Consider the following 26,768-nt stretch of genomic DNA (forward strand, 5'->3'; position numbering starts at 1 on the left):
ACAACCTCTGGTGAGACAGACACAGTCAGATCCCCAGACTGTCAGTTCTCCATTTGCACATCAGGGCAGCCAAAGAAGAGGAGAATAAAAAGCACATGCTGCATATTTTTGTACCAGTAATAAAACATTTACTAGAGCAAGCAGAAAGTAAATGCACAGCTGATAAAGAAAACATCACAATGTCACAAAACCCTGACAGCTTCTGGTACATCTTCCAGTGGAAACGAGCCAGCGGTGGGTGCTGACATGTCCCAACTGAAAAGTTCTTCCCTACCTTGTGGCAAAAAAAAAAAAAAAAAAAAAAAAAAGAAGTTAAAAAATGGGAATACACACAATGAGTTAAAAATGGGCAAGCAAGATTTTACAGATTTACTACATGTGTCCAAAACAAGGCCAGATTTGAGTTGTTTCTTTTCATTAATTGTTTTCTGAGTTCTCCCTAAAGGCTTCTGAGCAAGAGATCCCTGAATTTATGAATCTTCTTCCTTTAGCCACACTTCCTGGGGGGCTCCAGCCTCTGATTGTTGTGGTCTATCTACATTGTCTTCCCTTTTTTGTTTTTAATTTGAAGAAAGCACTCAACCCTCTCAGAACAGAGGGTGCATAGGCACAGCAGAGACACGGGTTTGCTATGCAGGCTTCCACCAGAATGAAGGATATTAGAAAACAGAAGGTTCTTCAAAAGAAAAAAAATATCTGGGCAATGGGATTGAAGTTAAAGTACTGACCACAAATAAGCCAGGGAGTCCAACCTACACTACAGGTGAATTTGTGGTTTGCTGGGATGGAGAAGGATCCCTCGAACAGCTCCACACACACCAAAATAAAAAACAACAACAAAAAAAAAAACGGAACCAACTTGCTCTGCCCCACCTTAGCAAAGCAAATTGATACATTCTTAGTGGATGGGGAGAGTGGTAAAGGGTAACCTGGAGGCCAAATTATTTGGGGAGAATATGTGATAAGGAGATGGAGGAAGAACTCACCATACTGACCAAACTGCTGCAAGATTAATGTCTAACAGGCAGGTCCTGAGCATCTCTAGGTGGACTGGACTGGTTTGTAAATGTGAACGCTGGTTAAGAAAAGACTAATTTATACTTCTATGGACAACAGTCTCTTAATGTTCCAAGGATGTGGAACAGCTTCTTTTTGTCAAGAAGATCTGTTTAAATCCAGCAGAGTCACTCGAGCACTGAATGTTTCAAAGCAGAACCCAGGGAGCTTTATCAAAATGATTTCTTTCACTAAGTGTTGTGTGCACTTCATTCGGGTGAGTCTGTCCGCAGATGAACTCGCATGGGGGCTCTCATGGTTCCCTTCTCCTGCCCCAGCTGCTCAACAACCAGTTCCCAACAACCCCGAGTAATCCTCTGGAAAACGACACCACCACCTGCAGAGATTCCAGGCTGTGAACCCCCAGCTTTTAACTGTCCCACCGGCTCTTCTTCCGTTTTGGGGGCTCTGGGACAGCAAAGCCATCTGTCTTGTTGTCTCGGCTGTTGGCCTCCTTCCTGTTCTCTCCGTTCCTGCTCTCGCTGTTCCTGCTGTCACCGCTGTTGCGGTTGCCGCCCGGCGAGTCGCTGAAGTGCCGGCCCTCGCCGTGGCGATGGACATCGCCGTGGCGGCCGTCGCTGTGCCGGGAGGGGTCGCCGTGCCGGCCGCCGCCTTCGCCGTGGCGCTGGCTATCGCCGTAGCGCTGGCCCTCGGTGTAACGCTGGCCATCGTAGCGCTGGCCCTCAGTGAAACGCTGACCATCGTTGAAGCGCTGGCCCTCGTTAAAGCGTTGGCCATCGTTGAAGCGCTGGCCCTCATTAAAGCGCTGACCATCACTGAAGCGCTGGCCCTCGTTAAAGCGCTGACCGTCGTTGAAGCGTTGGCCATCATTGAAACGTTGGCCATCATTGAAACGCTGGCCTTCGGTGAAGCGCTGGCCATCGTTGAAGCGCTGGCCATCACTGAAGCGTTGGCCTTCGGTGAAACGCTGACCATCGTTAAAGCGCTGGCCCTCATTAAAGCGCTGGCCCTCATTAAAGCGCTGGCCCTCATTAAAGCGCTGGCCCTCGTTAAAGCGGCCACCAGCGCCCTCCCCTCGGCCACCACCACCATCCCCTCGGCCACCAGCGCCGCCCTCCCCCCGGCCACCAGCGCCCTCCCCTCGGCCACCAGCGCCGCCCTCCCCCCGGCCACCAGCGCCGCCCTCTGTGCGCCGCGGGGCCTCGCCGTGCCGACTGTTCCGGCTGTCGTTGTAGCGTTCTCTGACGATGCCGCCGCCGCCCTCCCGGCTGCTGGCGCTGGTGTTTGTGCTGTTGAAGCCCTGTGCCCCGGCGCTCGGGAAGGGGGGCACGCTGCTCAGGCTGCCCGTGCTGCTGAAGCCCGGCACTCCCTTGGCTGCTGCCGTGGCTGCGATGGGGCTCTCGGGATTGGCGGCGTTCTGCTGCGCTGAACTCGTCGGGACGGAGTTCAGGCTCCCGGCGCTGGTCCAGCCGCTGGCGCCAGCGGCAGAGCTCCCAGTCTTTTGGTTATTTAAACTTGCAGCAACAAAGTGACTCTTGTACTGGGACTGCAGGAAAGGGAGAGACAAGAGAGAGCAGGTTTGGCTCTGTGCTGCCCCACAGAACACGGAGTCATCGTGCGGTCACAAGCCCACCTTGGATTTTGGGGCAACGGAATTCCTAGAAAAAGTCAGCCTTGGAATGAGTACATTCCTCCTGTGCTTATAGACACAGAGTTAGTAACAGGCACCTCCTACCAGACAACACCAACAAGGGAATTCTTACATTGTGGGGTTCATTTTTACACTGAAGGGAAAGAGCTTCTGTTTCCCCTTTTGATTGCAATTACCCTACTGCTACAAAGAATCGAGCCCAAATGCACAATCCAGAAAGAAAAAAAAGCAAAGAGGCAGCAGAAAACAAAGTAAGTTTGGCAAATTTGTGCAAATGTGTTCAGTCCAGCCCGTACCTAATTCCACCACTTGGGACTGCCATGCTGAGTGTGCTGCAAATGACACAGCCACAACCACCACCCTCAACTTCCCTTCCCTGCAATAACAGGGCTGCTGCATTTTCAGGGGAGAAAAGGAGCCCAAGCATGGAACCAACCTGGAAAGCTGCTTTCATTGCTGTCAGCCTGTCCCCCATGGCCCCTGTGGATGGCTTGTAGGCCTCATAGTTGCTCATCACACTGTTGTTGTTTCCACGGTCCTGTGCAAAAACACAATGGGATCAACCTCTGCAGCTGCCCTCACAGACACACTCAGTTCAACCACTGCTCACATCTATCCTGTCCCTGCACTCAGGAGATACATCCACTAAGGATGACAGACTTCTGGAGGGCCCTGACCAGTGGAATAGTTTGCTCCATTTTTTCTTTTCTGCCAGGAATCAGACTGGAAATGGCTGGAAATTTTGAAGTAATTTATTAGCATTTATTTTACAACAACAGCCTATTTTATGAGGAATCTCCAAACCTTCTGGATCACTCTAGCTCTAAAAAAAATCAGCTCTTAACAAGAGAAGAACAGCACAGGAGACTTTCACTTGAGATATATGATCCTAACTCTGAAAGATGCTGAGCTATGAGAACTTTTAAAGCAGACACTGTAATCCAGTAGCAAGATTTTTTAAATTAAAGAATAATCAATACTAAGTTAAAAGGTGCCAAGAATCTGTGAACAACCTCCTCAGCATCTCTACTTACAGTATTTTCTGAGCCCAGCCCAGGGCGCTCACGGTACCCCAGGCCACCACCACCAATATTCAGCTTCTTGCCCTTCCCTCCTTTAAACCGGGATTTCCGGAACCACGGGTTCTGCAAGAGAGGGACAAGGACACAGGGAATAAAAAGCTTCAGAAATGCATGTAATGAGGCTGAGAAAAAAGGGATACTGAGCATTGCAAAAGAAAAATGTAAATACTGTTTTCCATTTAACCACACAGCTGCTCTAGGCAATTGTGCCATGTGGGTCTGATGCTTTGAGCTACAAATGCTTTGTATGAAAACTAATTTTATGCCTTCAGCTCTCATTCAGGTTAAGGTTTTGGGGGTTTGCATTCTAATAAGCCCAGGAATAAACACAATTTCCAATGCCATCACTTGGGAGCTCTTGCTCATACTTTGGTTTCACTGATTTAGCCCAGTGCTTGGCTAAGGAGAAATGAGGGTCAGTCAGCAAAACTTTCTGTTCCAAGCAGTGGCCTGGGAATGTCAGCCCAACCAGACCTGCTGTTTCCAGTGTTTAAATAATAGTTGGCTGCACCTCTTTTTATGCCCTACAGTCTCTCCAGATGTGAATAAGTCAGTTGGCTTCCTACATGCTCCTCTCAAGGCAGTCAGGGGAGCTCTGCCTCACTAATTCTGTCCCTTCTGAAAATGCTGCCTTTGTCAGAAAAAGTATTTACTTTTGGCAGCTGCTGTCCAAGCTACTTGCTAATGTGTCCACATTAGCTAATCCATCTCTGAATCTGGGAGTTGCAAAAAAGCCTGGGCTCTCTTGCAGCTATACAGGCAGCAAAAGACAAGAAATTAAAGAGTTGTTAAGTTCAGTGGCACAAGCACAATTGCTGCAGCTTCCTGTCATGCCTATATATAGAGAACACTGCCAGGCAGGTGGAATAATCAAGCAACAATCCTTTCACAGAGGGAATATCCCTGTAATTGTTTTCTAGTTTAGCTTGCAACTAAGCTGCATCTCCCAGGTGCCTGCTATAAATCTGACTGTAATGAGACACTGGAATGCTCTGCTGGCATCAGCAGATTACAGCTCCTCATTTCCTAGGCAGTGCCTGGCCCCAAAATAGATCACATACTGTGTTACAAGATCTTCATGGATTCTTTCAGAAGCCATTAAAACCACAAGGAAACCTACTTTAAACCAGGAGAGATCCCCCAAAGGTCACTGCTAACACCTGATGGAGACAGCAACATGAGCTGGCTGATTTTGTGCTGAATCTGGAGCGAAACTTCCTCACCTCAAGTTCTGCTGGTTCATACCTGCATTGCCAAGTCCAGCAGCTCTTTGGAGACGTGCTGGTTGGCACCCTCCAGGTTCCTGACCAGGTCACCAGCGAAGTTGCTGTCCTTGGGGGTCAGCAGGGTGTAGGCCACCCCCTTCTCCCCCGCGCGGCCGGTGCGGCCGATCCGGTGCGTGTGGGTGTCGATGTCCCGAGCCACGTCGTAGTTGATGACAGTCTTGATGGAAGGGATGTCCAAGCCTCGAGCTGGAAGAAAAAAAGCAACGTGGTGGGAAGTGTCATTATGCCAATTAACTCAGAGCAATTGCTCTGGTACCAGGGTATCACCCTGCTCTGCTCCTGTGGGCAAAAAGAACGTCAGCTGATCAATGGACAGCGACACTTCCTTAAGACACAGCTTTTCTTTCTGTAGATTAAAAAATGTCAGACTGTAATTTGGGCATCATAACCCCCCTTGCCAATGCCATGTACTGCACGGGCACAGAGTGAGACTCCTGGGGGTGTCTGTGCAGAGCCAGGAGTTGGGCTCCATGATCCCTGTGGGTCCTTTCCAGCTCAGGATATTTCATAGTTCTGAAAAGCACCTGGAACACAGTGTCCTGCAAGTGCAGAAGCCAACCTGGTTGCCTTCCCCTGAAACATTCTTGCCTTTCTGCTGATACCCAGAAGTTGTCTGAGCTGCTTTCCAGAAGGTCACGTACCTGCCACATCAGTAGCTACCAGGATGGGGATCCCCTTTTTCTTAAATTCCGAAATGACTTTATTCCTCTCGCTCTGGTCCATGTCCCCATGCAGCAGCCCCAGGTTATGATCCTCCTGCTTGAGGTTATTGGCCAGCTCCTCTGCATTGGCTTTCTTGGTGACGAAGAGGAGGACGCTCCCCGAGGACGTGAACTCCACCAGGCGCCGCGTCAGCCAGTTCCACTTGCTGGGCCCAGAGGGGAAAATCTCCACAATCTGAGTGACATCTTCATTTGCCTAAGGGCAGAAATGTCCTCAGAGTCAGGAAGGTGGGAGCAATACACAGACTTCCCACACGTTCTGCATCACAAGTAATACAGTGCAGCGCAGCTTACAGCGCTACCAGCAAGTTTTCTCTGAAACGTTTAATTTTTACACATTTTAGGACTATTTCATGGATGATGCTCCCATTATACAGTCATAGTTTAGATCAATGAATAGAGGCCCAGTGATTGAGCTATGAAAGCTGGTGTTCTTCTTAAGCAAAATCAAGGAAATTTTTTCCCAGAAAGAAGGGGCTTCAGGCAGTCATTTCTTTTGTTATAAAGGGACCTGATGTAAAAACCAAAAAATACAGAGAACTGGTTGAAAGAAGGATGTTCTGAAGGCATCTTGTGAAATTTCTCAACAGTTTCAATATATTATTAGAAAAGTTTCTTCCCAGCAAGTTTATATCTGCCCACTTCATCAGCTTCCTACCAGATCCCAGCCTGCTGATAGCTCAGCTGTCACTGTCAAGCAAGTCCAGCATCAACATTCCCATGTAAACCATAGGATAGAGATTTTAACTTTCAAATTCTTCACTGCAATGGCTTTTTTTATGCTTTTTAGACAAAACTGAAAGATACAACCATTGATTCAGCCTAATAACAAAAATAAACCACCATGGCGGAAAGGTCAACAAGATAAAAATACAAACCCACTATTTCTAAAACTTTCTATTTTTGCTAAGCACAAATTATTTAAAACTAACTACAAATGATGATTCTTGCAGTTTAACTTAAATTTCAGAGAACAGAAACTGAACAATTCCTTGCTGTGAGTGTCTCACGGGTATTATGGCATTACCTCTCCAATGTCTCCTTGCACAACCCGAATTGGGTCGATCAGGATATCCCGAGCCAATTTCTCAATCTTCTTACGGAACGTGGCACTGAACAAGAGGGCTGGAAGAGAAACAGGCTTCAAATGCCTTGAAGTAGAAATTTCCTTTCAGAACTGTAAAAACACTGCACAGATGTTGTGAAGGAGGACTTGGATTCTTGAGTGTCAGTGAACTGAAGCTGAGGTTTTATGGGTTCTAATGGAAATTACCAACCACTGTTAGAATACCACAAAATGGAAACACATTTCATAGCATCTGAAATGTTGATAATGCAGGGCACTGCTGTGAACTTTCTCTCATGGCAGCTCAGAACACTGCATTTCAGGGCATATGAATATGAATTCAGGTAATCATCTTTGCTCTGAGTGCAGCCGGTGGAGGGATTACAGAGAGATGAGTTCAATGCCCACATGTCACAACTGCTCCCTCCCAACAGCCCACGCTGAGAGTAACACCAGTGGACTTTGGCACAAGTCTCCTGGTGTGGCTGTGTCCAGAACTGGAAATCCAAGCTCTGCTCCAGACTCACTGTTTACTCACTCTGTCTGTCAGGACGTACGTGGCTCGCGATTGATCTGACCTGGTATTCTGCAAAGGAGAAGAAATGCTCTCATCAACCCTGGAAGCTCATGGTTTAGAAAAATTAGGTCAAAATGCAGTTTCATTGCTTTATTTAACATATAATCACAGAAAGAATGAGTGCTTCTTATTCACTATTTAATTTTACAGACCCCCTAAGCTAGGACTGGGCACCATTGCTTTCCAAAATAGTGACTTGGGTTCAATACGTACCAAACCCCATATCAAACATTCTGTCAGCTTCATCAAACACAAGGTAAGTGACTCTCTGCAGGTTTGTAGCTTTCTTTTTCACATGATCAATCAAACGACCCTAGGGAGAAAAAACTCCAAGTTTTTAAAGCACCTTTAAAAACATGTTAATATGCACAACCACCTAGCTGCTTTTCATCCTGACTTACCAGAGACTTACAACAGAAAACCTCTCAAGGTTTTAGTCTAGAATTAAGTGTCAATATTCACGTCAAAGGAACAGATTTTTACAACGTTTTTCAAGCTGAACAGTGCAAAGCCCTGGTTTTGGTGGCCACAGTACTTACTGGTGTGCAGACCACAATCTCTGCCCCCTCCTGCAGGGCCTTGGCTTGCTCCCACATGCTCCCTCCTCCGTACACGGCCACCGAGCGCAGGTTGTAGGCCTTGCCAAAGCGCTTGCACTCCGAGTGGATCTGAGGGCGTGACACAGACACAGCACAGCTCACATCACACAGCTACCCTGGAAATGCAGCAGGGACCTTGAAATGCACTCCTCAGCTGCTAACTTAATGGAATGATTCCAGACTCCTCAGGGGTGAACACTTTGACACGTGTGGATAATTTCCAGTAACTTGAGAAACCTACTTAGGCATCCAACAATAATTTAACCTGCAGGCTCTATCCTTCTGCACATACAATTTGTCACAATGCATGCACAGCATTCTTATACCTAAAAATAATACAGGAGCATGGTGCAAAAATTTAAAATTTTAGGTTTGTCATGATTCTTCAAGAAAACCATGGTAATAAAGAGCTGTGAGCTGGACCCAGGCTACTCATGCACAAAGTAATTTTTTCAAATACTTTCCTGATGTTATCTGATAATTTCTGCCAAGGATTTTGCCTCCTTCTCCAAGCAGACTGGCTGGTACATGCAGGAATGCTACACACCTACCTGCTGGCAGAGCTCCCTGGTTGGGCAGACAATCACTGCAATGGGACCATCCCCTGGTTCCAGCTCCTTCTGATCCATGATGTGGATCAGCATTGGCCAGATGAAAGCAGCTGTTTTCCCACTTCCAGTCTTGGCTATCCCAATCATGTCTCTGCCACTTAGTGCCACTGGAACACCCTAAAAAGAAGGAGATTGTAAGCCCACTTATGCCCATCCTTGTGCTGGACAGTACATGAAAACTCAGGTAATGAGGAAAGCCCAAGACAAAAAACCCCTGAACTTTTCATACATTTCTCTATGCAAAAGACATCACTTGAATGTTCTTCATTCACCAAAATAAACAATTAAAAAGGAATATGGATAGAGTTACAGTGGTCATTCAACAAGAAAAAAAGTGAGCAAACTTGTATTTAAAAAACACCAAAGCCATTTTTCTAGAAAAACCCACTGTACTGCAACTAGAATTGCATTTATCTCCTCCTCATGTGGATGAGGGAGCTTTGCATGTGTTATTTTCGTTCTCTTTACAAGTCTGAGAAGCAACAACACTCACCTGACACTGTATTGGAGTGGGTTGGGTATACTCAGATTTCCTAATCTGATGCATAAGTTGCTCATCAAACCCAAAATGAGCAAAACTACTGCCAGGCCTTGGAGGAGCAGCCCCGGAGACCTTGGAAAGAGAAAAAGATCTTTGTTCATGAACAGTGAGAGAAAAACAGAGCAATCTGTTAAAAAAAAAAAAATAAAGGGTTTCTTTGCCTCTGAAAAAGAACTATACTTTTTGAGTGGACATTAAATTTAACTGGGTGAAAATTCCAGGTGTGTTGTGTAAATAAGACTTTCAGGTATAAAAATTTAATTATCTGTCAATCAACATGAGCTGCTAAACATTGTTTTTACCTCCTTGTGTCTAACTGGTGTTTTACCCCAAATAACTCCCTTCACAGCAGGTCACCCCACAAACACATCAGAAATGGCAAAGAACTAATTTCTGCATTTATTTCCAGTTTTAACTCCTAGCTCTGGAGGTCTTTAGTCCAAGCAGCATTCCTCACTGCCCACTTTCACAAATCCATAGGAGACTTCCAAGAAATCAGCATCACTGCAGGAGTCTGAGAGGACTGGATTCAAAAGCTGGAGTTCCCAGTGAAAATCTTCATTTAAACTAAGATAGTCCAAGGCTGAAAGGGAGTTCAAAGGTGCTGGCAGAGCAGTTTTGGCACCAGCTTACCCGGAGATTGAGCTTGTGCCGTAGCTCCACCACCTGCTGCGGGGTCAGGCTGGTGATCTCCTCATGCTCATCGTAGAAATTTTTCTCAAATGGTGGGTATTCAATCTGCAATGTAATGAATTCATTACTCAGTTAGTCCAGACTCAAGATTCTTTTTTTTTCTCTGAAGTTCTTAATTGTCTGCCAGAACATTTGTTTAAATGAAGCCATTCCAAGGAAATTTAGTATGACTTACCTAAGAAAGCATTGAAATATTACAGGGCCCTCCTCAGCTCCTGCTTTCTGGAATGCCTCAAACAGAACAGAACAAAACAGAATTCCCTCCTACCTCTGAATGGTCAATAGGTGGAAGGGGATCAATGATTTTTTTGGAGGGTGCAATCGGATTCCCATCGCTGTCATACTCCAGGTTATCCTCCTCCTCCTCCTGCACCACACCAGCAGTGGGGTTCTCTGCCATGTAGCGAAAATACGCTTCCTGCAGCAAAACAGATCAGCAAGCTCACACACAGCAGCATGCAGCAGGACTTCTGACTGAAGTGAGGTGTGTGCTAAGTGGCTGCTGGCTTTCACACCCAGCACTGAGGAAAAAGGCAACTACTTCCACTAGAGCTGATTCTTCTAATAAACACCAACAGATACATCCTGAGGGCAAGAAGTGCAAATGAAGAAAACAACTCCAGTGTCAGCTACACCACAAAATGCTCCTAAAAGCCAAACTTCTCTTGTGTCTGTTTAACAGCTCCTTCTACCAAGTCTTGTTGTGTTTACCAACAGAAGGATCTATTCTAATTTCCACAGGAACAAAGCACAAAGAACACAACACTGCAGGTTTCTAACCAGAAAACACATTGTTACTGAGCATATGATATTGATTTTTTTGAACATGCTATGCCAAAGATAGTTTCTTGACTTCCCCTAACTAGACTTCAGGAAATGAAGAGAAATCTATTTTTCACTGAGTCAACAACAAATGTGAAAGAAAGTATTTCAGAAGAGTCCTTCAAGACAAGCCCAAGTTAAGCCACTGTCACCCTGTCACGTGCCATCCTCACAGCTCACAAAGATGTTTGTGTCTCAGACTCTCACTGGCACACCAGTGTGACACTTCCTCATAGAGAAACACCAGTCTTGCTTGACTTGAAGCAAATATTTAAGATCAGATTTGTAAAGCAAGGCTCAATTACAAATATACGTAAATATACATATATACTCATCTGGATTTTCCATTTTCCTGGCCAATTATCCCTCAGAGCTATGCACACAATACACTTGAACAGCAGCTGCCCCCAGGCATAAAGTCACCTCAGCTCAAACTCTGACACAGCTACACTGGAAGGAGAGGCCCTCAAGGCCACACAACCCTGCCAAGCTCTGCATGAATGCAAGTAACACAAGTGTTAGTAACTACAACTCAGTAGGAAGGTACAGTTTGAAATTAAGTTTTTTCTCTTGATTATTTCTGCTATAGTGATACTCATAAAGCTCAATGAGAACTGGAGCTCCTCTGAAAACAGGGATCAAAGAGCCTGATTCTTGCCCTGAACAGACCCCACACTGCACTGTAAGGAGCCTCCACAGTCCAACAGCCTCTCCCTGGTGTCTGCTACAGCTGATGGTGCTAATTGCAAGGTGTAAGACCCTCAGACACTGACAATCTGTACAGGAAACTTCAAACTGACTGAAAGGAATCTTCATCAGTGAATGCAATTGTCTAATATTCTTCTTAAAACACCTGGAAGGGTAGAGAGCAGGGTAACCACTACAGCTTCCTGCTGAATTGTCTGGATACTGGAATTTTGTTTGTCCCTAGCAGTTAGGTGTTTGGAGAGGGAAAGTTAAAAAATACAAAACAACAAAAAAGAAGATAGAAAGACTGCATAGGAACTCACTTGGTCATCTTCCTCTTCAATGTCATCTCGAATACCCCTGGAAAAACAAGCGGAGAAAAAACTTCCCTGCAAGTGTTCCACAGACTCAGCTCAATAGTTTCATTTGATTAGTGCTGAGCTCCAGATTTCGTGGAAGACACAACACTATCAACAGGGCAACATTTATATTCCCAACCCATGGAGTTTTCATATCTGGTGCCAACCATAGCAGTGACCCTGCCAAGACTTCTCTTTACTTCTAGTACTGGAAGATTAAGATTCCATCTTCCCAGCAGAAGCCACATCAAAGATCATCCTGGTCTAAGCTCTTGATGCTACAGAAGACCCATAAGTGAAGAGGAATATGAGCCAGGAAGTGCAAATCCAGTTCAGAACTTCCCCAGGTGGTGATTTGGATCCAGTGTCTGTGTCAGGACCATGCATGATCTGATCAACCCCATGCCATGTAACTTCTATCAATTTATCTGACATTTCTATCAAGAATCGACAGCATCATTATTTTCCTTAGTCAAAACAAATGGATAAGCTGCACGAATTTAAACTGTTTTAAACTCCAGATGTCATGTGCTACCTAATCTATCAGCTTTAATGTCTAATACCTAGTCCAAGCTTAGAAGAGTCTCCAGTAGTCCAGGTACAGCAGCACTGACTTATTTTGCTCACATAAATGCAATTTTAAGCTAAACCACTCTGATCTCTCCAAGGGTGTGGGAAGCAGAGAAACTATCCAGGCTGATCTGGAAAGTGGCAGGAGTACAACATGTTGCCCCTATTTCTGTGACCTAGAAAGGCTTCTGGCAGGGGATAACTCAGTATTGCTGCAGTTTGCCATGGGATGCTGCCATGGATTCTTTCCTATTATCCCATTTTTACAGCACAAATCATTACCCACAGCATCTCAAGCACAGGTTCATGATGTTTATTAGGTATATACTACACTGCCTAATGAACAACCATCATCAACAAAATGCACTGGAATTCTCTGAGCACCATCCAAGACACAGCAGGCATGGGAATGAGAAAAGAGAACTTACTTAACGTTCTTTTTTTCCTTGTCTTTATCTTCAAGTCTCTTCATGTCTCGAGCAGCTTGATCCTAGCAGGTCATAAAGTTGTCACATGTTAAAAAGACCAAGATGGTAAAACATGGAAGGGAAAAATGTTCCTGAATAATTCAACCATTATGTCACAGAGACAACACTTCTTGGACTTATCTTTGGCTTGTTCCATATGTGATTATGCTAAATAAATTCTCCTACTAGTACCTTTGAATTTATATACTACTCTAAGCTTGTGACAGTGCTATTGAAAAAATAAATTCCCCATATTCCTCCTGAATCCAACTAATAACAGAATTGTAGCTAAAAATCAGCTCATAAATACAAACAATTTCCATTTAGGTAGTGAAAAACACAGAACACCTTAGTCTGACATTCAGAAACAAGCAGAGCTCTATGTTGCATTATTCTGACATCCTCAAAGCTGTTAAACAGTTAAATTACTGTAAGTCACATCCACTCTCTATCTAATCCATTTCTGAGGTCTAACTAACACCATCCTACAGAAACCACCAAGTTAAGTGGCATTTTGACTGCAGCTGCCAAAGCCCTGAGTGACATTTGCTGCCCCTGACTGCACACAGGGACAGCCACAGCAATGAATAAACATCCCCCAAGCTGGCTCTTGCCTCCACTTCAGCCATGAATGCCTCCAGAGGATCATCATCGCTGTCAGAGTCTGCTGATTTGGAATGGAACTGCTGCCGAGTGGGGGAATTCTCTGCAGGAATGTAGGGCAATTCCACATTGCTGGAATCCTCCTCTTCATCCTCAAAGTACCTGAACAAAAGTGAACAACAGCCCAGTCAGCACATGGTTTACAGCACTGTGCTGTCTTTGATGGTTTCTGGTTGAGTCAAGGTACCCATATGGACAAGAGAAGATGTTGAGATTTATTTATCTACAACTATTCATGTTAAAAGTTCAAAGCAATGGCAGGGCAAAGAGATATCATAAAATTGAGTCTCTCTTCATCTTTCTTGTAGGCTCCCTTTAGGTACCAGAAGGCCACAATTTGGTCAGCCCCAAACTTCTCCAGGCTGAATAATCCCAATTTTTGCTGCCTCATTTATACATTTATGCAGCCAAGAGAAGGGTTAGTAAAGAACTGTGGAGATCAATGTTTTCCTGTGCAAAAGACACCCAAATTTATCCTACTTGGCTCCAACTCTGAGAAGACCATAGAGCGAATAAAATATGTTCTGGAGAGGGGAAAGCTGGAGGAGGAAAACTTCTGCAGGCTACTGTAGCATCTCACAGTCTTGTAAGTATATTATGTATATTATTCTGTATTTATTTATATAAATGTCACAGATACTTCCCCCGACCTCAGAAACATAACAACATTAAAATCTAGAGATACATAAACATGAGAAGTGACTGCACTCACGCATTCTCCTCATCAAAATTGGCTCTCTTTGACCCAATTTTGTAGAAGGAAGGCAGCTGAGGAGGCCCCGATTTCGCAAATGCTGCCGAGGAGCCGGCGGTGCCAAAAGCACTGTGGGACTGCTGAGACAGCTTGGGCTCCTCCTTCTTGCCAGGTGTGATGGCAAAGCCACCAAACCCAAAGCCTCTCTTGGTACCAGGTCCACCTTTATTCCAATTCATGATGACCTGTTGAAACAAGAAAAGACAAATTAATGCTCTGGTTCAGGCAGTTATAGGTAATTTGTCATGATTTTTCTTGTGAGTTGATCACTTCAGTCATGACATGGGGACTTGTGGAACTCTGAGTGACAAGAGTTTAATCTGTTTCCCAAAAAGGATGGGGCTCTGGTCTTTTGTCAGTAGTATGAACATACCCACAATTCCAAAGAAGAATAAAACCAAAGTGGTTGTCTTCCAGAACAGGTCGTGTTTAGGGATTACTTAAGGATTACTTAAACACATTTAAGATGTTACCTGTCCTGTTTGCAGTCCAAGACAAACGAACCCAAGGCCAGAACTTTGAACACCAGGAGGAACAAGAGATGAAAAGGCAGCTCAGTGCATATTTTGCATGTCCACACTGTCCCATCTGTGTTTCATTGCTTGTCAATACCTCACTCCTGCAACCCAGCAACCTCCAGAGAAATGGGCCCAGAGCAGCACCAGGCCTGTGTGAGCCCAGGCACATTTCTGCCAAAAGCCAACTCTCAAACCACCTTCAGCCATATATACCATTTCTATTGTTATACAGATACAGATTTATGTGCTCCCCCATCTCTGTTTTTCAAACAGTATTTTAAACCCTCCACATAACAGTGTCTGCCCAGAAGTTGATTTTCTAAGATGGTGACTGAACTGATATGTTAACATTTACAGATTTTCTAAGATGATGACTGAACTGATATATTAATATTTACAGTTTCCATTCTTGAGTCATTTAGTTACCTGCATGGTCAAGCAAATCATACCTGTAAGGCAGGAAAGAGAGCAAGACAGCCTCTGCTTTCCAGGGCATTATAACTGACTGTCCAAAGGCTACAAGTCTTATTAACCAAATCCTCACACTGAGAATCTTCAATGAGAGCAGAACTCGCTGGCAAAAAAACAACTTCAAAACAATCTGAAGGTAAATAGTGCAGCTGGTCCCTGTGCTGAACATTTACCAGCGTGGGGCTTGCTCAATAAATCTCGAGTCAAGACCAAAGCTCAGTGGTAGATTTCAGGGGAAACTCTGCTGTTCAGCTCTCCATGGCAGCACTGACCATGGAGTCCTGTTTTCCCCCTTGTCCTGACACCCTGTAGCTTTTACACCTGCGGATCCGTGGCACTGGGAGATCAAAAACTACAACAGAGGAGTGAGAGGTGGAACAGCATTTCTGCTGTTACAGCGCAGTGGGAACCTCTGAAAACTGTTAAGTTAAAATCTGATTGTAAGAATCCTTCCTCACTGTACTGATCCACCTTTTTCCCCTTCCGCTCCCCCAAAAAATAAGGCGGGCCACTTTTTTATTGTCATACAGCAGCAGAAGTACAAAACACGGTCAGTTCGCCCACTCGCCAGCAGCGAGCGAGCAGGCAGAGCTTCGCACAGGACGCAGAGTCCGCAGGAAAACCCCGGGGGTTCGCTGCGCTGTGGCCCCGCTCCGCGGGAGGGAACTCGCGGGACACGGACCCGCCTGCGGCGCCCGAGATCCGCGGGCACGGCCGCGATGCGCCCCGGCCGCTCCCGTTCCAGGGGGAAGGGCGGAGGGACCCCCGCCCGCCGGGCCCGCCCTCCGCAGGGCACGGCAGGGACCAGGGCCGGGGGGCACGGCAGCCGCGGGCAGGCGCTGTCCCGGCACACCGGGCCCTGCGCGGGGCCCTTCCCGCCCGCGGAACCGCGGTGCGGGGCGGGCCCTTTGTGCGGGGCAGGCCCGGGCTGCCCGCGCCCGCTCCAGGCCGCGGCTACGGCGGGTGCCGCCCGCGAGAGGCCCCGCAGGCCGGCTCGGGAGGATCTGCCGCCGTGCCCGGCCCCGCTCCGCTCCCCTCCCTCAGCGCCCCGCACTCACCGCAGCCGCCGCCGCCGCCACTTCCCCGGTTACCGGGGCGGGGGGTGGGGACGGACGCACGGACGTGCCCACGCACCGTGCGTGAGTGACGCGCGGCGGCCGCGCGTGCCCCGGCGCACGCGCACCGCCCGCCGCTGAAGCAGCGGGGAGTGAGGGCGGCGGGACCGGGCACAGGCGGGAGCGGGACCCCGGCAGCGAAACCGAGACACGGTAATGTCAGCGGCGGCCCCGGGATCGCGCTGCTTTCCCGGTGCTTTCCCGGTGCTTCCCGGGTGGTTCTCGGGTGGTTCCCGCGCCGCAGGGCTGGGCTCGCCCCCCTTTCCCTCACGCGTGTGTACCCGCACACCCCCGCACATGCGGCGGGCCCGCAGTGCGCAGGCGCCCCGGTACGGCGGGCGCGGAGCGGAGCGGAGGGCGGGGGCCGGGCCCGTGACTCAGGTAACGCTGCCCCGGCCCCGCCGGACGGGACACCCCGCTCCCACCTCCCAGGGCTGCCGGGCAGGGCTCGCTCTCTCCGGGGAGCTCGGTACCGGCAGGCTCCCCGGGAGGGGCCGCCTGGTGCCGAGGGCACCGGGCGTGCGCGGCCTGTGCTGCGTCCCGTGGGGCGGGAGGGGCTGGCGGCGGGGCCGAGGGCTGCAGATCGCTGATTTTATCTTGTTAACCTTGACTCGTGTTCCGGGAAGGAGCTGGGAGCGTCCCTGGAGCGGCGGGATAACGAACACCTACGGGACGTGGTGTCCCCGCTGCGGGCGGGGGCACCGTGAGGGCCCGAGCTGCTGGGGACCGGCGCTTCTCCACCGAGCTCGGCTCTGCGCTCGAGATCTACCGAGCAAGCCCGAGCCGGTGAATGTGCAGCACAGGCAGCAGCAGCAGTGTTTGCCTTCGGGTTGTTGGAAGTAGTTTCTCTTGCCAGTGGGGTCTGGGCAGCCGGTGTGGAATTGGAGAATGAATCGGTTCCTCTGGCAAGGGAAACTCGGTGGCGTGCGGGTCGTGGAGGGCCTGCCGAGGGTGTTCTGCTTCCTGGAATTTGAACTTGGAAGCCGTTCTGACGGATTGCTGACCTAAGGGGGTGCTCCAGCTCTCACCCGCCTCTGGTTCAACTGTTTCCTTCGAATTGGCTGCAGAAGCTGATTTTGCATTAAGCTGTTTGGAATTGTTGGGTCTTCTGAAGGTGGATGTGCTCAAATAGTCTTGGAGTTCTTAATGTGAAATGTTAGAATTTGGTCGAGCAGGTGGCTCTGTTGTCCTGTCATTTTCAACAGTGTGTAAATTCTGTCCTATTGAAAAAATATTTTGGGGGTTTTTTTCTGCTTAAATTCACATAAAATTGTGACGTTCCCTCACAATTTTCCAAATTCCTGGGCTCGGTCTTGCTGAACTTTCCATCCTGAGTAAGGTTCTGTGACCATGTTCTGTGCAGGTTTTTGCTGGAGTGAGGAGTGTTTGACAAAGGTGTTTATTTCAGTCGTCCTTGTCATTCATAGCAGGGTTCCCTGCATGAGGCACTCAGAGGAATGCTGGTCAAATTTAGAAACAAATCATTTCTATTCTAAGTTTGTGAGAGAACACTGTGATTAACATTCAGGTTCCCACTCGGATCTGGTTGCGGGAGGGAGTAAAATGAGCCTGACAGCAGAGCCTGATGCAGCTGATCCTCTGTGCCTGGTTGTGGAGTGCAGCTGGGGGGTTGTTGCTGCCTTTTTTGGACCTTGGAGAAGGTGCTCCAACCTATAGGGGAGGTTGGGACTGTTTTGAACTCGAGCAGAAGAGACAGGAAGCTGAGGGCAAAACAAGGGGAACTGACAAACTCTGCAGGGTTCTGGCTGATGTGGGGAGAGCTCTGGGCTCCTGAGCCCCAGTTTACTCCTGTGTTCTGGGGAGCAATGCCATATCTGTCCCTTTTTCTGTCCCTTTTTCTTTCTTTTTTTTTTTTTTTTTTTTTGGCACAACTTCCAGCTAAAGAAATGCAGAAATCACGATGGGACTCTGTGGGAACTTAGTTTTGAGTGTGCAGCCTAGAAAGTCACAGATGAGCACTTTTGGACTAGCAGAGGCTCTCAGAGCATTGCTGTTTAAAGGAACCAAGTGCATTTTAAGGTTTATTACTGCTATTACACATTCAGTGCTCCGACTGTGCCTAATTGCTAATTAATAACAACTGTACACACAGAATGGGGTCTTGGAAGTGAGCTGGCTGGGAGATGCTGTTGGAGAGTCAGTTCTGTAGCAGAACATCCCTGCTTTCCATCTCAGCTCATTTGAACAGTGTGGCCAGATGTGCATTTGCAGCTGCCACAAGCAACAGAGTGCAGAACCTCTCCTTCAGAGTTATTTTGTTCTTGTACCAGCAGTCACTTTCTTTCTAGAGAAGATGGCAAGATCAAATTGTGCACTGTGGGTTGGGTGCTGCTGGAGGTGTGATGTAACAGAATTGACAAGGACTTTTTGCAATGATTGATTTAATTTTTTTTTTCCAGTGAAAATGAAGAATTTATATATTTTTATCGCTGTCCTGTTCATCCCATGGAGCTTTACTTTGGCAAAATATGATGAATTTGAGGATGGAGATGACATTATGGAATATGATGATAATGACTTTGCTGAATTTGAAGATGTGAGTGAAGATACAGTCACAGAGTCTCCTCAGAGGATCATCACTACAGAAGATGATGAAGAAGAAGCCACTGTAGAGCTTGAGGGTCAGGATGAAAATCAGGAAGACTTTGATGATGCAGACACACAGGTAAGGCCTTGCCTCCTTCCTCAATGTGTTTCCTAATAGTGTCTCTGCACCTTTCTTTCTCTTTTTGGATTTTACTTGCTGGGCTTTGGATTTTCATGCTGTTTGTGATTTCATCCTTCAGGAAGGTGACACCGAGAGTGAGCCATACGATGATGAGGAGTTTGAAGGGTATGAAGAGAAACCAGATGCATCTCATAGCAAAAATAAAGACCCCATAACAATAGTTAATGTAGGTATAACTGTTGATGCAGTGTCTATTTGGAGTTTCATCACTTATTTTCTTAAGACAAGTATGCCAGGAATGTCCCTGGGGTACTAAACAATGAACACAGTGTGTTTTTAGCTTGTCTGTGGCTTAAGTGTCAGATTAGAACTTGTCAGCTTGGTTGGTTTTTGAAGCCAATCTCTCTGCCCACCCTGCATCACCTTTTTGCCTCCCAAAATAATCTTTCACAGAATGATCAGGTGCTCAAGGTTTGCATTTTTATGGAAGTGAGTACTTTTGTCTTTGTGTTAAGCAGGTATTTTGGGAATGCTGTTATCAGTTGTTTCCTGGATGATTACTGTGCCCCAGTAAGCCAAGTTCTTTATGTAGGCTTAGCTCTCTCCTGTTGCCTTTGTGGAGCTTATTGCTGTCTTGGGGATGGAACTTCACTAGTCTGTGCTTCCCAAATATTTGTGTGTATAAAATCCACTTGTTCAATATATAAACCACAGTTTCTGTTCCCTTACACAGGTCCCTGCTCACCTTCAAAACAGCTGGGAGAGTTACTACATGGAGATCCTGATGGTAACAGGTCTCCTGGCTTACATCATGAACTACATCATTGGCAAGAACAAAAACAACCGCCTGGCTCATGCCTGGTTCAACACTCACAGGGAGCTGCTAGAAAGTAACTTTGCTCTTGTTGGTGAGTTCATAATGACAAGAATCTGGTTTTAGTGTTTGAATAAAGCTGGGTTTAGTCTGGCATTTAGGCTGTAGAGAATCCTTCTCTGTACTGTGGTATTGTGAGCTGTAAGCCCTCTGCTGAACTATGGTGTCTCAGTTTGTGAGTTTAGATTGAGGTTCTTTCACTGGTGTTTTCCTCAGGGGATGATGGCACTAATAAAGAAGCTACAAGCACTGGGAAACTAAATCAAGAAAATGAACACATATATAACTTGTGGTGCTCTGGAAGGGTGTGCTGTGAAGGAATGCTCATCCAGTTAAAGGTAAGATGAGGGAGTTTGTGGTGCTGTTTGTGTGTCACCAGTTGTCAAGTTCTAGAGGCTCTCCCATTCCTGTGTGGGCAACATGGAATCCCAGCTTGGCATTTGTGCTCACATTCAGACACAGAGTTCTGAGTACACACACATGAGGAAAAACTGATCATCTGAAGGTCTGTACAGACCTGTGTTCTGCCCCTTAAAGTTGGCACCAAAGAGCAAGTGCTTGCAGGAACAGTGTAAAAACCAGAGGTGTAGTGTGAACAGAGGTAACTCTAGGCTGAAGAGCCTATTTGCCATTTAGAGGGATAAATGGACCAGCAGGAATTCCAAGGAAGAGCAGCAAAGACAAACACAAAGCCCTGGAGCTGGGTTGAAACAGTCCCACAGTTCATGTTCTGACTTGGGGGGACAAAGCCCTGAGAAACTCCTGCAATACAGAAAGTGGGCCTGCTTTTGAGCTGTATTGGTCACACAGGGAAAACTCAGGTTAGACATTAGGAAGGTGTTTTTTAGTGGTGTCTGTTCAGCTGTTTTCTGTGTTTGCCACCTTGTGTTTTCAGTTTCTTAAGAGGCAGGACCTGCTGAACGTCCTGGCACGCATGATGAGGCCGGCCTCAGACCAAGTGGTGCGTACTCAGATTAGCTCTGATAAACTGTTGCTTTCCTTCACTTCTGCTCTGCTGCTTTTGATTGTTCCAGGTGATTTCTGTAGTATTCCATATCTTCCAGTTCAGTAACTATTGAAACAACCTCAAAGAATTGTTTGTGTTTCTTTCCTGCCTGTGAAATGCAAACTGCTGATGACTGGAAGTTGCTTTATCTGTGGATTTTATAATTCGGGTGGTTTTGTGAGTCTGTCATGATTCAAGAGGTCATATTGATAAGAAGTGGTTTTACAGTCTGAAATGCTTGTTGATTGTTCATCTGTCTGTTCACTCTGCCTGAATAGGATTGCTTAAACCCATATGTTGGTCTGGATATTATAATATTATATTCTTAATGTTACCTTTTGCCTTGCAACTCACTCTCAGAGAGCATGAGTGCCAAGAGAGGTTACATTTGGAAGAACAGTGACTGTGTGCACTGTGAATACTCTTCCCATGCATCTGTAGTTGTATTTACTTACATCAAAATATTTAATTGCAAATTATTTTTACAACTCTGCTGTTTTAGTCACTGTCATTACAGCACAATACTGAATGGTGTGCTCAGTCTAATTAAAAAGCTTCCTTACTTTAAGACATACTGAAAAGCTTTAAATCAACCACCTTTTCCTTAGCTGTGTCTGTCCTTGCATAGTCCTTGTTCTTAGGAATCAAAGTATCAGACAGACATTGAAATCTAACCAGGGCTAATAACATTCTGTTTCTCAGCAAATAAAAGTGACAATGAATGATGAAGATATGGACACGTATGTGTTTGCTGTTGGAACCAGAAAAGCACTGGTGAGACTTCAGAAAGAGATGCAGGACCTGGTATGTACATGCACGTTATAAACAGCATATAAGAATCTAATCTGCATATTCATTGTTTTCTTGGGAACAGCTGAAAACCTGTGACGTGTGGAAAAGATATTTCCATTTACAGATGAAAGTCTAATGGAATCAACCATCAGAAATGCTGCCCCCATCAGACCTGCAGGGAAGGAGGCAGTGGAAAGCAGCTCACACCTTTTTTTTGAGTATAGTTGGTTGAAGTGAGGCTGCAGATTTTTGTCAGCAAATATGTGTGTCACTCCACCTCATTTCATTTGCACAAAAGACATCCTCAAGGATCAAAAAGTAAACTTAATTAATGATTTGTGATGTGGAAAATTTAGGTTTAAGTCATCTGTTTTTACATGATCTGGAATGAAAACTTTCCGTATGTTCAAGCCATGAAAAGAATTGCAGAGCTTGCAAAGAATCCAGTGATAACAAATAATGTTAAAAAAATCTTTTCTCTCAAGTAATAGCATGATGTGTGGTTGGTAGGATGCCAGTTTTTGTTCTGTTATCAAACAATGTAAGCAAAATGCCTTAATCCACTTTGAACACTCCAGTATGTCTGTATTAGAATTGTTCTATCTTCTTCCTCAAAATGCTGACTCCTGAAGGAGAATACTAGCTCAAAGATTGTTGGTGCTGTGTGCTTTACCTTGTTTGAAATGACCCCAGCCAGGATGAGTGAACGAGTGTATTTTTTATTGTTTCTTTTCAGGTACTTTGAGAGGTTCCTCTGTTCCAGAACAGTTCAGTCTGATAAGATACTTACAGGCTTGTGTTTATTTTTCTTTTGCATTGTTCTCTTTGAAACAGAGTGAGTTCTGCAGTGATAAACCTAAGTCTGGTGCAAAATATGGGCTTCCAGATTCGCTGGCCATCTTGTCAGAGATGGGAGAGGTCACGGAGGGAATGATGGACGCTAAGGTAAACTTCAATTAATGAATGCAAATACTCCTTGGTAATCCTGGCATTTACAACTTGTATGTTCTAAAAAAAATTAAAATGAAAAGTTAAAGGAGAAAATTCATATCTTTATCAGTGTCACTGTGGCAAGCTGGGCACAGCAATTTCCTGAGTGATATATAGAACTGTAGAATTGTTTTGGTTGGAAGGGACCTTAAAAATCATCCAGTCCTAACCCCTGCCATGGGCAGGGAACCTGGCAAACCCCTCTGGAGTGGATAGGCTGCAGCTGGGTTGGTGTTGGGAACAACTAACCCCCGTTTCTCTTTCAGATGATCCATTTCCTCACACACTACGCTGACAAGATCGACTCTGTCCAATTCTCGGACCAGTTCTCCGGTCCAAAACTTATGCAAGAGTAGGTATAAAGGCTGTCTGGCAGCTGTGCCTCAGCAACACACAGGCAGCAGCTCTGCCTCTCCCTGAGCCTCCTAGTCCAGAGGTGCTTTCAGGGGCTGCTTCACCATTCCAAGTGGTGGGTGATGTGTCTTACCTGAATTACCACGTAGGTTTTTGCACGTGCCTGTGTATTATGCTCACAGGCATAGAAATAAATGAACACAAAGGAACATATTTTGATTTAATTATAAGACAGCTTATGTGTATACCTTGTACTAAAATTGTTGAGGATCTGTGAAATAGAGGTCTGAGATTTTCACATTAGAATACTGTGGGATTTTGGGCAGTGAATACTTAAACTCTTGAGAAAATATTTTGTTCTCCTAAATATTTAGAGATCTTTAGTGGTATAAACAACAAGGGGGTGTGTGAAGCTGAATGTAATTCAAAATACACAGGCCTTCTTAGTGCTCCCATGCCCACTTGACATTAGAGGGGCTGGTGCTGTGTGTTTTCACACTCATGTCTTTTCTCTGCAGGCTTTTGGGTAAAACACTTCTGGAATCTGATTAGTCCCAAACTTAACTTTGGGTTATAGCCAGGCTTTTAATGTTTATTTTTTTCAAGTACTTTCCAAGTGGCTTTTGGTTCTTGATGGCTTTTCAGACCAATGTTAAGTTACTTTGTATTTTTCTTCACTTTTTCCAAACACTTGTTTCTTTCCTCCAGGGAGGGCCAGCTTACAAAACTGCCCGAAACTAAAAAGACACTTTTGTTTACATTTAATGGTAAGGGCTCTATTGTCTGTGTGTGTCTGGGGGAGTGTGTGTGGCTTTATTTGGGTAAGTCACATGCTCATGATCTGTCACCTGTGGAAAATAATGTGTGATGAGTGACTTCAGTGCAGGATCATTGGTTGATAAACAGAAGGCAGCAATACACTGGAGACTGAGCAGCATATTGTCATGATAACAGGACACTCAGTCTTGCTGTTCTTGACCTCAGCTCACACTCCTCTCAGGGTGGTTTGTTTTTAAACCACAAGCCTTGCAGTTTGAACATGCACAGGCTCAGCTGGTTTACCCTGGTTTGAAATAAAAGCAGCCTGTTGGGAGAATTCTAGAAAAGAGTAGATCTTCAAATTTAAAGTAGATCTTCAAAATTGAAGCCTATAGCTCTAAATGAAGCTTCCTAAGGAGCAGGATAAGAGCATCTTTATTTCATGAACAGTGTGAGCCATAAGGGAAGAGCATCACAGCAAGCAGACAAGTACTGCCAGTCTGTGTGAGTGAACAAGGAACTCTTTATTTCAGTGCCTGGTTCAGGCAACACTTCCCCAAAGGACATGGAGTCTTTGCTGCCTCTGATGAGCATGGTTATCTACTCCATTGACAAAGCAAAGAAGTTCAGGCTGAACAGAGAAGTAAGTAGTGCCTGGTTTTCTGTCTTCTGACATTGTGTGAAACTGGAACCATTACCCCTGGCTCCTTATGGATCCACTGGATCCTTCTGTTTCTGTACGACCGGTAGAGATCCTGCATCCTGCTTGTGGGGAGCTCAGTACAACCTGAGTTTGCTTTTCTCTGTGCCAAGGGTAAACAAAAAGCTGACAAGAACAGGGCTCGGGTGGAAGAGAACTTCCTCAAGCTGACCCACGTGCAGAGACAGGAGGCTGCGCAGTCCCGCCGCGAGGAGAAGAAACGGGCGGAGAAGGAGCGAATCATGAACGAGGAGGATCCCGAGAAACAGCGGCGGCTGGAGGTGAGGGCAGCTCCACCTTGTCACAGGCACATCCCTCCTGGGGGACCTCCAGGGCTGCCTGCAGGGATAGCAGCAGTGGCAGCTTTGATTTCTGTTTGCTGCTCCTTTCTGAAACGCACAAAGGCTCCTGGTGAGCTCTGAACCCAGTGCTGCAGGGCTTTGTTGTTTGGCTCTGAAAGGATCTGCCTGGTCCTTGAAGGGGTCACCTGTGTTGATTCAGATCCCTGTCCTTGCCTACAGGAAGCTGCTCTGCGGCGTGAGCAGAAGAAGCTTGAGAAGAAGCAGATGAAGATGAAGCAAATCAAAGTGAAAGCCATGTGACTGTGCTGTGAGAAGTGTCTGGTGCCACCTGTGGAACTGTGATTCACAGGGTACAAAGACCATCATAACTCCATAATCCTCTGATTCCTTGAACACTAGTAACCATTAAGAGAAAAGTTCTTGCATTGGTGTTACTTATTTAAGTATTACAGCAAAATGTGTGGAGAGCTTTGTCTCGGCAGCTCTGTTCAGGTGGTACAAAGTTTTGCTACTTGTCTGTTAAAAAAAAATTGCAATATTCTTGAATGCTTTTTGTCATTTGTTCTTTAAAAACAGAAGATTGTAAACCTGTCCATGTGTGCTGGTAACATATTCATACTTTGGTTTTAAACTTTGGTTTTAGTTATTGTGAGGGAAAGGGGGAAAGGGGAAAAACTTAGGGGGAGGCAAACTGCACAATAAACATTTACTGTGTGCATTTATTTGCATCAAGGCACAACACTTAGAGCCTTCCATACACCGTATGGATTCTTCAGGGATTTAAGCCCAGTAGAATAGAAGTTCTAATAGAAGTAGAAGATTTTTTTATCTTCATTTTTTTTTTTACAAACAAAGGCCTGAAGCAGTATTAGGTCAGCTGTGGGCATGATTGGCTTATGTGTAAAACATAGAGATGGTTAGAACCAAGGGAATGGAATCCATGGAGAGTTTCCTACTTGTTTGGATGCTGCAAACTTAACCCAATGTGGAATCTGTGATGTCAGCACAGTGTTCCTTCAGGAGTGAGTGCATGGTGAGTTAGCATTCAGCCAGCTTTCCTTCAGTATTTTTAAAAGTTCAAGTTTGCCTCAACCCCTTCTCTCCTGATCTCAGCAGCTGCTGCCCTGCTCACTTCTGCCAGGAGCCAGATCTAGTGGAGTACCTGCAATCCTGATCTCCCCAAGCCAGTGAAAACCTTTCAGAGGATGTTCCTCCTCCTCATCTGGTCAGTGATCTCTTCAGGGTTTTGAATCTAAATGGGAAGAATGAAGTGAATGCCCTGTGCAAACACTTCGCTGGGAGAGCTCTGCATTTTATAAATGCTTCCTGTCCAGAAGGCATTTTATTGTTGCTTGTAACAGACTTTTAACAGTTTTGTGGGGAAACAATGTCCTGCATTTTCTTGTTCGATACTTCATGGAAACTTGGTTCTGAGGCAATAAGAATTAGCTGCTGTTGAAACAGCAATTGCTTAAACTCCTTCTTCCAGCATGGGATACTTCACCCTGATTGAAATGCAAATGTCTGTAACCTGATACATGCAAATACATTAATTTTATAATGGTTGGTAAAATTATTTAAAACCAAAACTAATGTAGATTATGTGAAATTTTAGCACTATTTAGCTTTAAAGATTAATATGTTATTGTTTCACAGAGTTCTTTGAAAGGAAATACTAGTTAGTGCTCTTTTGAGTAAGCAGACAGCTTTCCTGAAGTCCCATCCAGTTGTGGGCCATGGCAGCTAATTTTGTAATACAAACATTCAAATGAACAATCTAACGAAGAGTAAAATATAATTGAAACACTCCTGCTTTACTTGGCTTGTCTCAGTGTTCCTTTCATTCAGTAGGCTCTGAATGAGTGAGTTTTGGTGTGGGTTGTTAGCAGCAGGAGGAGCTGGTTCCTGCTGGGGAGGCTGCAGGAGCCGTGTCCCCCTTGGGCAAGCTGGGCTGGGCCCACATGGAGGATTTGCCCCGGGGTTTGTGTCACAGGTGGGCACAGCAGGGTCCCTGCTGGGGCACAGCCTTGG

The 26,768-nt window shown here is 45.8% G+C and overlaps 2 protein-coding genes across 4 annotated transcripts; one reads left to right on the forward strand and one right to left on the reverse strand.

The window, feature by feature from the left end:
- Positions 1-81: 81 nt before the first annotated feature.
- Positions 82-16,366, reverse strand: DDX42 (DEAD-box helicase 42). Of its 3 annotated transcripts, XR_011683021.1 has the most exons (19): positions 16,215-16,366; positions 14,126-14,352; positions 13,365-13,515; positions 12,712-12,773; positions 11,678-11,714; positions 10,114-10,263; positions 9,786-9,890; positions 9,105-9,224; positions 8,552-8,728; positions 7,941-8,069; positions 7,615-7,714; positions 7,363-7,410; positions 6,786-6,883; positions 5,678-5,954; positions 4,996-5,222; positions 3,703-3,813; positions 3,105-3,206; positions 987-2,563; positions 82-274 (listed from the first exon to the last, which is right to left on the reverse strand). XR_011683021.1 is itself a non-coding variant. In XM_071451082.1 (18 exons), the coding sequence occupies exons 2-18, from the start codon at positions 14,344-14,346 to the stop codon at positions 1,427-1,429; spliced, it is 3,252 nt and encodes a 1,083-aa protein (XP_071307183.1). In that variant the 5' UTR covers positions 14,347-14,352; positions 16,215-16,366; the 3' UTR covers positions 82-1,426. The 3 variants fall into 3 exon arrangements, 2 of the variants coding, with proteins under 2 accessions (XP_071307183.1, XP_071307185.1); XM_071451082.1 differs by having other exon boundaries at positions 82-2,563; XM_071451084.1 differs by lacking the exons at positions 11,678-11,714; positions 13,365-13,515; positions 14,126-14,352; positions 16,215-16,366 and having other exon boundaries at positions 82-2,563; positions 12,712-12,762.
- A 187-nt stretch (positions 16,367-16,553) lies between these two features.
- CCDC47 (coiled-coil domain containing 47) lies at positions 16,554-26,554 on the forward strand. The gene is given in 14 exon segments (XM_071451120.1): positions 16,554-16,613; positions 16,616-16,652; positions 18,692-18,957; positions 19,079-19,186; positions 19,694-19,868; positions 20,051-20,172; positions 20,730-20,795; positions 21,543-21,644; positions 22,467-22,577; positions 22,889-22,974; positions 23,685-23,743; positions 24,269-24,378; positions 24,549-24,716; positions 24,957-26,554. Coding segments are annotated over 14 exon segments (1,536 nt in total). The 5' UTR covers positions 16,554-16,568; the 3' UTR covers positions 25,038-26,554.
- Positions 26,555-26,768: the final 214 nt, after the last annotated feature.

Source organism: Agelaius tricolor, unplaced genomic scaffold (genome assembly GCF_023055355.1).
Source record: "Agelaius tricolor isolate 1412-34295 unplaced genomic scaffold, bAgeTri1.0.p SCAF_31, whole genome shotgun sequence".
In the NCBI taxonomy this organism is placed as follows: domain Eukaryota; kingdom Metazoa; phylum Chordata; class Aves; order Passeriformes; family Icteridae; genus Agelaius; species Agelaius tricolor.